Raw genomic sequence first — 13,393 nt, 5'->3', positions numbered from 1 at the left:
TAATTAAATGTTCTCAGCTGTTCAAAAACGGTTTATGTGAATCAGGATCCAAAGTCCACGGGGTACTTTGTCAGGTCACTAAGGCTCTTCCAACCTAGAACAGTCCTCTCCCCAGTCTCCCCAGTGGCATCAACTTAAAGAAGAAACAGGTCCCAAATTCGGGATTTGTCTGGTGGCTTCTTCCTGGTGTCATTTACCGTGTCTCTCTAGTGCCTGCATTTTCTGCCAAATGTCCTAGAGGAGACATCTGCAGAAGCCACGTGGCCCCCACCAGGACATCTCAGGTCCAGCTGCCCCACCTCCTTCTGCCCAGCACAGGCCTGTGGCACAACCAAGCGGTTAGGCAAAGGAATGAATTCCTGGAACGTGTCATGTCAATGAGAAGAGCCAGGCCGTCTATGAGACTTTGACAGCGGGTGATACCAATCCCCAAACAGGACAGAAGCCAACAATGAGGCAGGATATAGTCCTATACGGGCTGGCAAAAGACGACTGGGGGACGTAGACAACACACCTGAGCCTGGCCCAGCTTTCCTGCTGTTCTCACTGTGCATCGTCATCCATCATTATTCCAAGAACTTCCAAGTGTGAGAATCGAACACATCTCACACTCACTCTACAGCAAGGATATGCATAGCCTGAAGCATCGTTGTAGTGGCTGCAGGACGCTTTAACTATGCAGAGGACACACTTACCATGTTCCTGCAGCCTTAGTGAGTACCAGAAATCCCTACTGGAAGCCCCCGAGCCCAGCAGTCCATGGGAATGATGCCTACAGCATATTCTATTTCCTTATTCTCAATGAAGATGAAAAGCTGCCAGCAAGTCTTATTCTAAATTCTTTCTACTAAATCTTATACTGAAGGGGTCAGCCCAGAAGAGCTTACGTTAGAAGTAATACTATTTTCCTTCCCTCTACAACTTGGACTCTTTGCTTTATTTTGCATTGCGTTATCTTAAAAATCAGCAGAAATGCAACTGATCCCGGTCTCTTGCCCCTAGAAGGGGGGAAGCAGGTGCACAGGTGCACAGGAGCACAGGGTGGGTGAGCACCCAGAACTGTGGCAGTGGCAGGAGGACAGGAGTGAGCAGGCACAAGGAGGGAGGATGGAGGAGGGGAAAGGCAAGAACAGAGGTGGCTATTGTGACTCTCGTGTGGCAGCGGTTCTTCCACACCAACAGGTGGCTCTCAAGTTTGTGTGATTCCACATCTGTCGGCTTCCCCCAGGCCTCTCAGATTTCGTTACAGCTACTGCTATTTTCAAACCATGCTGTCTCCTAGCCATACATATAAAAATGAGCCTTCTCATTTTTAAGGGCACGTAATATTGGCGGTACATGTGATACTCTGGTATAAGTACACAGTGTGTAACAATCAAATCTGAGTGGCTGAGATACCTCTCACCTCAAACACGGATCATTCCTTTGTGTTGGGATATTCCGAATCTTCTCTTCTGGCTATTTGAAACACAGTAAATTAGTAACTACGGTCACTCTATTGTGCTACTGAACATGATCTCTGACGGATGCCACCTCCAGGCCTCCAAGCATCTCTCGACTAGCTAAATGTACTCGGTGACTGGCAGGCAGGCCCCGGCAGAGGCCGGTCTCTGCTGAGTACGTCAGTGATGCGCTCGCCTTGATTTTACTCAGAGGCCCAAGGACTTGCTTTCAGGTTCAGGGGCAGACAATAAGCAGGCAGCAGCCAGCACCGAGGAGCGAACGCCTGCTTCTGCACGCCAATGTGCACCACGGGAAGTTCACTGAGAAAACCCCTGCCAGCCCCATCTGAACACAACCCACATATCACTCTCCTGGCTTCCAAGGAAGGCGGCCAGTACACCACCATCAAGAACAAACATGGGGGCCAGGCACAGTAGCTCACACCTGTAATCCCACCACTTTGGGAGCCCAAGGCAGGCAGAGTTCGAGACCAGCCTGGCCAACATGGCGAAACCCCATCTCTACTAAAAATACAAAAATTGGCTGGGCGCCGTGGCCCACACCTGTAGTCCCAGCTACTCGGGAGGCTGAGGCAGGAGAATCATTTGAACCTGGGAGGAAGAAGTTGCAGTGAGCAAGATCGTTAGTCTGGGTGACAGAGCGAGACTCTATCAAAAGGAAAAAAACGCGGGGGGGGGGGGGCATCCTCCCAGGCAGCCATGCCAGAGGCACGAGGGTCTCCCAGCTCCTTAGGATCCCTTCTTTGGAACCTCCTAAATCCAGTCGCAACGCAGGGTATATGGTTCCTGGGCTCTCAGCACCCTGCGTCCCCTCCACCCCTCCTAACTTTGGATTAGTCTGAAGTGATCTCTTCTCCCCAGGACTTCTGTGGGAGGCTCCCCATGGTCTTCCTGCCTGCTGCCCTCCCGCCAGACATCTAACTATGACTAATCTGCAAACCTGGACTGGCACTTGAATCAATGGCAAGCAATTTGGCATACAAATCGAAAGCCACAAAAATATCCAAACTTGTTAAAACCAATTACTTCGACTTTTAGGCATCTATACTACATTTTAAATTTGGAAAATGGTATATGCTGCCCAAAATATTCAACAGCAGCATTACTTACGTTCACCCTCAGAAGAACGGTTAAGCTGCTTGCGCACGTTAACTTAATGCAGCGCGAGGTGTCCCACAGCGTGCTGACAGAGACGCTCGCGTCTAACTCAGTCTGTCTATCCCTACTTCCAGGCAAAACCACAGCACATGAAGAACTTGTGTCTGAGGGTTTTTTTGGGGAGTGGGAGGGGACTCACTCCGTCACCCAGGCTGGAGCCTTGACCTCCTTGGCTCAAGCTATCCTCCCACCTCAGCCTCCTGGACAGCTGGGACTACAGGGCATACCACCATACCCAGCTAATTTTTAAATTTCTTGTAGAGGCGGGAGTTGCAGCGGGGGGCGGGGGGGGGGTTCTTGCTTTGTGGCCCAGGTTGGTGTTGAACTCCTGGCCTCAAGCTATCCTCCCACCAGGGCCTCCCAAAGTGCTGGGATTACAGGCGTGAGCCACTGTGCCCAGCCCATGTCTGAGTTTTAAAGTAAACGTTATGTGGGGAACAGGCAGTCACCTTCCAAAGCAATTAAAATCAGGTGGAAGGAGAGACCCGTGTGGGGCCATTTGGGAAAGATATGAGATGAGACATTAAGACACTGCTGACAGAGAAAACAAACAGTGGTTTCTAATATAAGCTCCAGTCAAAAGCTGCAAATGCACATATTAACTGCAAACAAATCTTCTCCTGGGGTGCGCCCCTGAGTGAGCACCCTGAGTTCTCTGGGACTCTCCTCCACGTTGGGAGAGGCAGGGCTCTATGCAACAGCATCCTACATCTTCACAATATCGTGTCAAATAAAGTACGCTGGCTACACATCTCAAGGTACAATCTAAGCAATATTGTTTAAATTATATAGAGAAAATAATTCTAGAAGAAACCAATCAACTCTACAATCCAGAAGAAAACCACAGATAACCCTAAGTCACAGCTGTAACGAATCAAAACCAAATCTGATTTGATATAAGTTTATGACTTAAGCAGATACAATCTTTAGGAACACACCTGTATCTGATCTAGAGGCGTACGTGGTATTTATGACCATTAAGAGTAACACGTGGTTGACCAAAGTGGCCCAACATTACTACTACATGCGAAAATAAAGCCTGCTGTCTCCTGTTTCACGTTCTTCCCTGGCCCTCAGGGCTCCTCCTCCCAGCCAGGCCTGTGGGCAGTTCCTGATCCGTAAGCAGGAGCAGGGAGGCCGTGGGCTCAGCGCCCGGTGACAGGAAGGGCTGGTGCGCAGTGCGGTAGACAGGCTGGCTGCCTGGGTTCTTGCAGCCCATCGGCTTACCCCACCACGCCTTCACTTATCTTCAACAATGCTATTTTTTTCCATCAATGCATCACCAGTTTCCACTTTTCACCATGGTTACACTGCAAACCAAGCGCAATCCATTCACTGACAAACCATCATAATAATCTTACAAGGAAAAAGGGAGATGAGAGTTCTTCAGTCCAAGACCTTTCTCTACTGTTGAAACCGGAGGCTTCTTTGGAGTGAGCAGAGTTATGTCCCTTGGCACCATCTCCAAAGGACAGGGACTCTTTCAAACAAACCAAACTTCCCCAAATCACTTTAAAACATTAGTAACGAAGGTTCTTACAACATATGCACAATCAGGACTTAGTAATATCATGCTTAGGTTAAGAACTGAGATTGAAGTAAGATGCCCTTTGTATGCAAACACATTCAGCAACACCTGAGCAGCCAACACAAGACAACAGGGCACAGGTAGTGCCAGAGGTGACAATGCTCAAAAAGGCTCCAAACAGGATCTAAACATATACAAGAAACAGAGGTTTGTATTCCCTTTAGTTCCGTGAGATGAAGAAGCTAGTGAGGCAGGTGAAGTTCATCCCTTCTCCCAACCCACCCTTCCTCTGACCATCAGCTTGTGAACCAGGGTGTGACCTGGGCACGTGCCTTCGTAACTACCACACAGAACCCTGTCCCCAGCGGCTGGAAGGTCTTTCCTTACCTGTAGTGCAGTCTAGGAGGGGAAATGTCTATGAGTCATGTAAGAGAGAATGGAGGGAAAGCTGGGAAGCAGCTGAGTGAGCTGTGAGACCAGAGCGGCCACCAGTGTACCCCAAAAAGCACTGGCTGCCCGGCAGGCAAGCCAGGTACTCGAGGGACACACACGGGGTGGCCTGGAAGAGCACCCTTATCAGGCCCTGCTTGCAACAAGAGCTGCCAGTCCAGAGCCATACCCAGTGGGAAACAAAGGACATCGCAGCCCTAAGGCCCCAGCGTGAAACCCCACTTCCGCTAACTTTTGAGACTCGGACACAGATGTGACCCTCATCGGCCCTCACCACACGCCTCCCGGGTCAACAAACCTGGAAAGTCAATTTCACATCAACATAAGAGTCTGCTCATGATTTCCAGTTCAGAGTTGTTGGGGAGGATCCAAGCAAGTGAAATAACTTCTGACATAAGTCACAGTAAAAACAGACCAAAAATGTGACACATTTTCTTGTACTATCTCCTTCCCGACCAAATGTGCACTCCCCAGAAGAGGGAGACCGTACTCTAATCCACCCCCAACACTGTAACACCTACTGGTCAGATCAGAGCCTCCTGATGGGTTTTTTTCTTTTTCTTGAGACAGGCTCTTGCTCTGTCGTTCAGGCTGGACTGCAGTGGCGCGATCTCAGCTCACTACAACCTCCGCCTCCTGGGTTCAAGCAATTGTCCTGCCTCAGCCTCCCCGAGTAGCTGAGAACTACAGGCATGCGCCACCACGCCTGGCTAATTTTAGTATTTTTAGTAGAAACGGGGTTTCACCATGTTAGCCAGGCTGGTCTCAAACTCCCATCCTCAGCTTCCCAAAGTGCTGGGATTACAGGTGCTTGTGAGCCCCCACGCCTGGCCAGAGCCTCCTGATGTTGAAAGAGCTCGGGGAAGAAGGCGGCCAAGCTGTGATGTCCTGACACTGCCTCCAGCAAACGCCCAGGGAGGCCCTGCCCTTCGAGGAAGGCGGTGGGGACGGCTCAGGCAGACAGGACAGCTCTTGAATACAGGTTCTCATGTGAGCAGTGATGGTGGAACCAAAAACGGAAGATCTTCACATGGCCCTGTCTCCTTTCTTCATGGCACTGTGCACGATCTGAAACTGCTTATTGGTTGTCTCTTCTACTTCAGGAGAGGAGGGAGCGTGCTGTCTTGTTCACAGTTGTATTCACAGTGCAGTTGCTCAGTACGAATTTGTGAATGAATGGCACCAGCTTGATTTTCTTCCTTTGAAGGCACTTAATTTTTTTAACATGTTTGTAATATACCTTTTTTCCTCTGGAAAAGATTCTGACATATGTAATAATCTCTATTCATTCATTTTGCTTGATACCAGGCAACCTCTCTTTGACTTATGGGTTCACATCATTCTTAACTTCAGATAAGTTTTAAATCTTTAAACTTGAAACATTCTTCTGTTATATTTATTCTGGAGTTTTCTTTAAAAACACCAATTAGAGCTGTGCACTGATTCTTTCAAAACTCTTTTAAACAACTCTCAGCTTGCATCTCAACTAGAACGCCATCTCACCAGGGCCCCACCCTGAAATGCACGCTGAGGTGCCCACACCACACTGAGGTGCCCACGCCTTCTGCCCCGCCACTCTCTAGGGATATTTCTCACCTAAGGCAGGTAACTCACTGAAAGTGGTAACTACAACACAGCACACTTGCTCCTAAAGTGCTGTTAATTCTTCCTGTTTACTGTCAGTCTCTCCCATATGAATTTAAGATATATAGGAGAAGAGACTTTTGTTCTTGTCTACTCCAGTATTACTGAAATCCAGAAAAATGTGCCTACATAGAATGGGTTAAATGAAAGAATCAATATGAAATAAATACAATAATGAAAAAGAGAGAGAGAAGGAAGGAAGGGGAGGAAGGAAGAAGGGAGAGGGAGGGAGACAGGAAAAGAGGGAGGGAGGGAAATCTAAGATCAGAGTCACATGGTAGATCAGCTAATTTAATAGAAAGAATGAGAAGAGAATAATCAAGGTGGTGTTATCCAATGAGTTAAGAAACATGGGTTCTAGTCTCAGCCTTACCAAAATCTACACAGATCAACTTTGATAAACGGGCCTCAGCTTAAAATAAAGAGAATGGACTAAACATGTAAGTTCCTGGTTGAGTCCTAAAATTACATGACCCCAGGAAAAGGGCCAACAGCCAAGGTAGCTGGAGATGAGAAGGAGCCAAAGCAGCATCCCTCCCACGTGGGGTAGACACACTCCCAGGCAGGGCACACACCCTAGACCAGCCAGGTCTGCTGTGTGGGGGGAACCCACTAGTCACTCACCAGCCAGTGGCTGTCAAGGCCATCATAGTGCTCAGAAAAGTTATGGCCACCACTACCACAGAGCAGTGAGATGGGCTCACTCCTCCCATGGTGGAACCAGGTACGCCTGCAACTTGAGCTACAACCTGGACACTTTCTAACAGTCTATAGCTTGCAACGGTGACCCTGGGGCTGCAGGGAAAGTCACCTGGTACTTCCTGTACCACGTTTAACAAGGTGGGAAGTCTACTGGGTACTGGGAAGATTTATATTTAAAAGCAGCAGCAAGGTTCAGCCTGTATGTGCATCTAAGTATATGTTTGCTCAGAAAGTTGGGGTCCAGGAAAGCCAATTCTCCGTGGATCATGTGGCCTTTTAACTGCATACAGGGTCCAGAGAAAAGCAGACTGTGGGAACTGAAGTTAAACCAGAGCCCCAGGAGGCAAAGTCCCTGGAATTTTTGTCTCATCTAACAGAGTTCACAAAAGTGGAGGGCAACAGAGAAAAAGAGTATGAGAAAAACTAGGAGAGCGTAACACAGGACAAGGAAAAACAGTGGGAAGAAAGGGTTAGGGTTTCATCTCATGTTGACAAGGACAGGCTGGGAACGAGAATCCTGAGAACTAAAAATAACAGGAAGACCCTGCAGCAGTCACTCAGCACTGTTCTTCCTCCATTCTCACACTTCCGTGACTCCCTCCCTTTCTCTTATGGGAGCCCCTTTCTCTACAGGCCCCTTCAAGGCTGCAGATTCCATGCACTTGCACTTCAACCCCCAGCTGTGCCCAGACAGCAGGTGGACCCCCTCTGCAGCCGCACACGCCTCCACCCCTCGCTACCACGGCCCTTCTCTTCCTCCCGCCCTGTTCTGAACCCGCTTCGTCCTGTGTCCCCACCGCCACCAAACACACATGGCCTGAGCTCAAAACCTCGATCGTGGTGGGCTGGATCAGCAAAGGATATTAAATAATATAGCAGGAGACAGGAGAAAACTGTAACTAAGGTTGAAGAATTACCTTTATGACCTACCTCAAGGTACCACCTTCGGTCCAACTTACAAAAGCCACCAGGCTAAAGAACAAAAGGCGGGAGCCCTCTAGGCCTCGTGAGGCACAGCGCCTCCCTCACCTTCGAGTCGTAGGCCGACTGTTTGATGACCTCGGGTGCCATCCAGAATGGGGTGCCCACGAAAGTGTTCCTTTTGATCTGGGTGTCCGTCAACTGGCCAGCCACACCAAAGTCCGCCAGCTTCACCTCCCCGTGCTCAGACAGCAGGACGTTGGCCGCTGCAAAAGAAAGCCAAGGGGGCCCTGAGCGGCGTGGACTTACAACTCCGTGCACTGCCACAAGGGCGTCTTCTCCCCGGCTAGGTGTTGAGCCCAACGAGAACAGACCCCCTCAAAGCCAGCCCAGCCCAGGCAAGGCAAACGTGCAGGACAAACGGGTGCGGGCCCCTTCCCTTGAGAAGGCTCCAGTGCAACCCCACCACCGCCTTCGGTATCAAAAAGGAATGAAAACGGACGTCCTCTTACCTTTAATGTCTCTATGGATTTTCTTCTCCGAATGGAGATAATCAAGTCCTTTCAGTATTTCTCTTAATATAGTAGCGATCTGGGTTTCATCTAACGGGCCAGGTTCTAACTAAGAAGAGAAAAAAATTCTTAAAGTTACTTAAATGATTATCTTATGAACAGTTTGAGATAAAACAGAAACACTATCCATGTTAATGGACAAGGGTAATTAAAACCTGAAATCTTCTTCACTTAAAACACATGATTTTGCCCTGACAATTACAGTCCACTGACAGACACTAAAAAAAACAAAGAGCCCAAGAAAACTGCTTTGCTGAATGAAGCAAAGTGGAGCCAACGAGGAAGCCCGCGGCCCCGCGTGCGCCTGCAGCTGACCACAGGGCACCCCTCCGGCCATGGCAGGGGCGGGGCACAGGCTGGGGATTTCGCTCCAGGAAACAAACAGCCCAGAGACTCACAGAGCAGCCAGGATCTGTCCCAACATATGTGGTTCCCTTATCAGAAGGCTCACCCCTGGTATCCAAAACACCGAGGAAAGAAGGTCTAGGAGCCCGGCACCTCTGAGGATATCCTTGTACTAGAAATTTCTTAATCCGCAGTTAAAGCTCCCCAACTTGAGGGAATGCAGCTGAGACAGCTTAAATCCTAATAGTTTGGGATTTGTTATATAATCGATATTATATAATAAAAATAATGATTATATTATCCCTGAGGTAATAATTAACTCTGAAAGCTTTTATTCTCAGAAACTCAAAATAATTGTTCCTATTGACTCCTTTATATCCACAACTGTACAAGATGAAAGGAAGAAATGTCAGGTATCCACATCTCCATTTAAAAGGAAAAGAAAACCAGGGTAACAGGCTCACTTCAAACCAGATGGGAAGCCCCCCGCCGCCCCCTGCAGAGTGGGGCAGTGAGTCAAAAACGGACAACAGCAGCAAAGCCACTGACGCTCCCCAGAACCACAGAAACGGAGCCGGACAGAGGGCAGATGTCTAATCAATACAGGTAGGTTCCCCCGAATCATGGTACCCTATTTTTGGTTTTCAGGCGTGACAATGAATGTCTTCACAGCCCACACCCACACATTTTAGCCAACAGGAAGACACAATCTGTGCTTTAAGCCAAAGGGGATGAAAACTAGGGTGCTCCTCTGCGGGAAAGTCTGACTCAGGCGTGCAGGGACAGACTCAGACTATCAGGGACAGACCCCGATAGTCCCCTTTGCACGTCTCAGCTCCTTCACCAGGACATCCTGTTCAATATCCGGAAGGGCTTGTAGGGCGCAGTATGGGGGCAACCGAGACAGCCCTTGTCACCGAAACCACAGCCTGACTCATACCTGGCGCTGCTTTCCGGCTCATAGGTGAGCTGTGTTGCCTTGGCTTGCAGGCCCACCCTGGTCTACACAGCAATCCCAGGGTCAGGGCCACTCTCAGAGGTGGCCTCTCCTCACACACTGGCCTCGATGAGACTCTGGCCTGCCTGGCAGTAGACACAGCTGGAATCCAGCCACCCCGGCCTTCTCCACTCAGGACCCAGGTTCAGAGAATGCACTTGTCGCTTTTAATTTGACCTCACACTTATGCTCGGAGAAGGTCAAAATGCCCGTGTCCATCGCCTGCCAGGAATGTCCCAAATTCCAATTAAGATATTGTCCAAAAGTTACCTCAGACTAAGACATTACGGCACAGACTCTACTCCCCAGAACATAGTTATTCCCAGTTAACTGACCAAAAGTCTTTTTTACAAGAAATGCATATCGAAAACTACTAAAGAACACAAGCTGGAAAACCCTGCCTTGTGGTCTGTTTTCTCCACATCTATTTTTCGGTGTTCATAGAATGTAGAAATTTTGATCTTCCAAATGAGGAACACAGACTCTTCCCATCACCTGGGTGGAATGTGGGGAGGAGAATAAGATACCGGAGTGTTTGCTTTTGTTCCCAACCCTGAAGTGCAGGAGAATCCACTCGACCAAAGATCAAAGTCATGGGAGAGGCCAGGTGCGCTGGCTCACGCCTGTAATCCCAGCACTTTGGGAGGCCGAGGAGGCTGGATCACCTGAGGTCGGGAGTTTGAGACCAGCCTAGCCAACATGGTGAAACCCCATCTCTACTAAAAATACAGAAAAATTTGCCAGGCTTGGTGGCACATGCTTGTAATCCCAGCTACTTGGGAGGATCAGGCAGGAGAATCGCTTGAACCCAGGAGGCGGAGGTTGCAATGAGCCAAGATCACACCATTGCACTCCAGCCAGGGCGACAGCAAGACTCCAACTCAAAGAAAAAAAACAAAACAAACAAACAAAAAAAAACAACCAAAAGTCACACTAGAGTTGGGTCCCATCTCCCACCTCCTTCTTCACCAAGTCTATGCCCAAGCCAACAATCAATAACCTGTGGCTAGACCTGGACTTAATCACCCTCCCTTCCATTACCAAGTCTCCTGAAAGCAACACCAGAGCGGCCGGCTGTCATCCCCAAAGGGAGCTAAGAAGAAGAGGCGAGGAACATTCATGGAAAATCCTCCCCTGGATAATTAACGGCTGGCTCTGTGATGACTATCTGCATGGTTCCGCCCTTTTAAATCTGCCCTGAACACCATCCAACATTGACTTATATGCCCATGGGGAAAGAGGAGGAAGAGGAGAAAAAGAGATAAAACTCTCCCTTATTTGGGGAGAAATCCTTCCTGCATCAAAATCCACTATAAAGGGTATTCAGCTGTTGTCTACCCCAGAGTGCCTCATGAGCAGCTCGGACCAGGCCAAGTTCTCCAAGTCATCGGCTGGCGTTCGCCATCATGACCATGCCCTCCATCATTCAGGCACTTGCAGACTCTTCAAATAGGACCCAGGAAAAAAACCTAGACCACATCCCACCTCTGGGTGACTTCTAACTCCCCCTCCCCGAGTCTGTCCTCCCCTGCTCTGTAATAGGGACTATCAACTGGGCACACAGCCACAACAAGAGACCACATTTCCCAGACTCTAAGCAGCAGCCTGTGGTCACACGACTAAGACCTTGCCAGCTGGACAGACAGGAGCAAACGTGCCCCGTGCCCCTGCTTGGTCTTGGCCCTGAAGCACTGGCAGCCAGAGAGGACAATGGCTGAAGAACAAGGGAAGCCTGGGGCTCTGAATGGTGGAGCCACCCATCAGCACAGACCGTGACAGTGTGAGCCAGAGCCACCGACCCCACGTGCGGGGAAGAAATGAATTTCTATCTTTTGTGAGACACTGTTTCAGAGCTACTAGGACGACAGCTTGGCCTAAACATTAATGAATATGCTATCTCATTTCTTAAAACCCATGTTGTGGACTCATTTTTTAAGTCTGTCAAACACCTCTGCCTAAGTGACTGGTTTATGCAGTACAGTCCCTTTGTAATTAGATTCCAAGGTTGTCCCTGGGATTTTCTGGCAATGCTAACTGAACTTTTAACCAGCTAAAACCTCCTGGTCTCAGGCCCTCTGAGTCTCATCCTCACTCCAGCTCCCCGATTCACCTCCCCCGCCTGCACTGTTTTCCTTGTAGGAAGGAATCTTCTAACAAACCATGTAATTGACCAACCTCACCAACAGAACTCCCCAAGAGCAGGAATTTTTCCGCTGCTGTGTCCACTGCAATAACCCCCAATGGCCAGAGCAGCTGCTGAGACACAGGAGGCACACAAGTCTATGCCGAATGAAAAATGATTTCCTTCACTAGGCTACAAAGATGGACTGCATTTTAAGTTAGGGTGTCTTGGACTATGTGATACTACTTATGCTCTTCTAAGTCAGGGTACCCTACAGGCAAGGCGGCTGGAACTAGAGAGATGACTGACATAAGTAGTTTTCAAGTTATATTCCAAGAGCCCGGTGGCCTTAGGATCATATAAACACTAATTTCCACTTACCATTTTATTTTAAATTTTTTTTAATCAACAGACTGAGCACACTCAAATATGTGCATTCAAAATAAAATGTGTACCTATTTTATATTCATGGCTCTTAATAATACTGTCTCTATTCTCCACATGAGATCCCAAATTTGCATTTTTTAAAAGCTAAAAAGCACCCGGAGAGCAGAAAAGGTAGCTGCTAAAGGACGTATCCCCTGCCAGCTGAGGGATGCCCATGCCCAACAGCAGACGTACACGGGTGACGTCTCAGCAAGCTACCCAAGCAGACCTGGGCTCATCCCAGCCTTCAAGTCATAAAGCCTCTCTGCTTCGTCCTTCGCTCTAAAATGTGGGGCCTGAGATTTACATATATGCCACGTTGTCTGCCACCCAATCTTTAACTCGGGGCAAAGTCACTTCCCCTCTCCAGGGTGCCCCATACATCTGTAAAATTCCAGATGGACTTTCAGTTCCCCTCAGCTCCAGCCCCTTGCACCTCGAGAGGGCCCGGTGGTGTGGATGTGGGAAAGAAGCAAAGGCTGCAACAGCTCCCGGCCTACCTCCAAAACACCCCTTCCCAAGAAAGTGTGGCCTCTCTGAGGGGCTGAGAGCAGGTCAACAGAAAAGGGTAACAATGGAGAAAGACGACAACATCAGAGGTGGGTAGAGGACAGTGTGGGGTCAAGGGAGGCCACAGGCTCTGAGCTGGCAGAGCAAGGGTCAAGGCCCAGCGCTATCTGCTAGCTGGCACCCCTCAACCGTGAGGGTCTCCTAGCTGGGACCCCTCACCCGTGAGGGTCTCCATTCCTGCACCAATTAAATGAGACGATTAAGGACAGTCAAAGAGGAATGTCTGTCCCTTGTCACCAGCACTCCTCAAGCAGAAGCGAATATGGTTTGCTGGAAGTCTCATACCATCTGGGATTTTTTAAGTGGAGAGTTTTACCCCTCCTTCCAACTGTAATGTCTAAAACTCCACCGACTGCAATTCAAAGAAATTCGAAGGTTATCATCAAATAAAACTATTATACCATTAAAAATGAACATGCTAAAGCATTACTGGAATTGCTCTTCTGAAGGACTTAATGTTGGAAAAAGAGTCCAGGTAAACAACTTCGTATATGC

At 48.9% G+C, this 13,393-nt stretch overlaps 1 protein-coding gene across 2 annotated transcripts in view; it reads right to left on the bottom strand.

Moving 5' to 3' along the window:
• The window catches only part of STK24 (serine/threonine kinase 24), a 124,474-nt gene that overhangs the window by 14,893 nt on the left and 96,188 nt on the right, over nucleotides 1–13,393 (bottom strand). For both annotated transcript variants that reach the window (XM_023218038.2, XM_023218039.2), the window contains exons 4-5: nucleotides 8,379–8,487; nucleotides 7,975–8,132 (exon numbers count right to left, since the gene is read on the bottom strand). In XM_023218038.2, coding sequence (XP_023073806.1) covers nucleotides 7,975–8,132; nucleotides 8,379–8,487 — 267 coding nt within the window. The remainder of the gene's footprint in view (nucleotides 1–7,974; nucleotides 8,133–8,378; nucleotides 8,488–13,393) is intronic.

Source organism: Piliocolobus tephrosceles, chromosome X (genome assembly GCF_002776525.5).
Source record: "Piliocolobus tephrosceles isolate RC106 chromosome X, ASM277652v3, whole genome shotgun sequence".
Lineage (NCBI taxonomy): Eukaryota > Metazoa > Chordata > Mammalia > Primates > Cercopithecidae > Piliocolobus > Piliocolobus tephrosceles.
The sequence above is the reverse complement of the archived record's forward strand: the minus strand, read 5'-3'. Positions and strand labels throughout refer to the sequence as shown.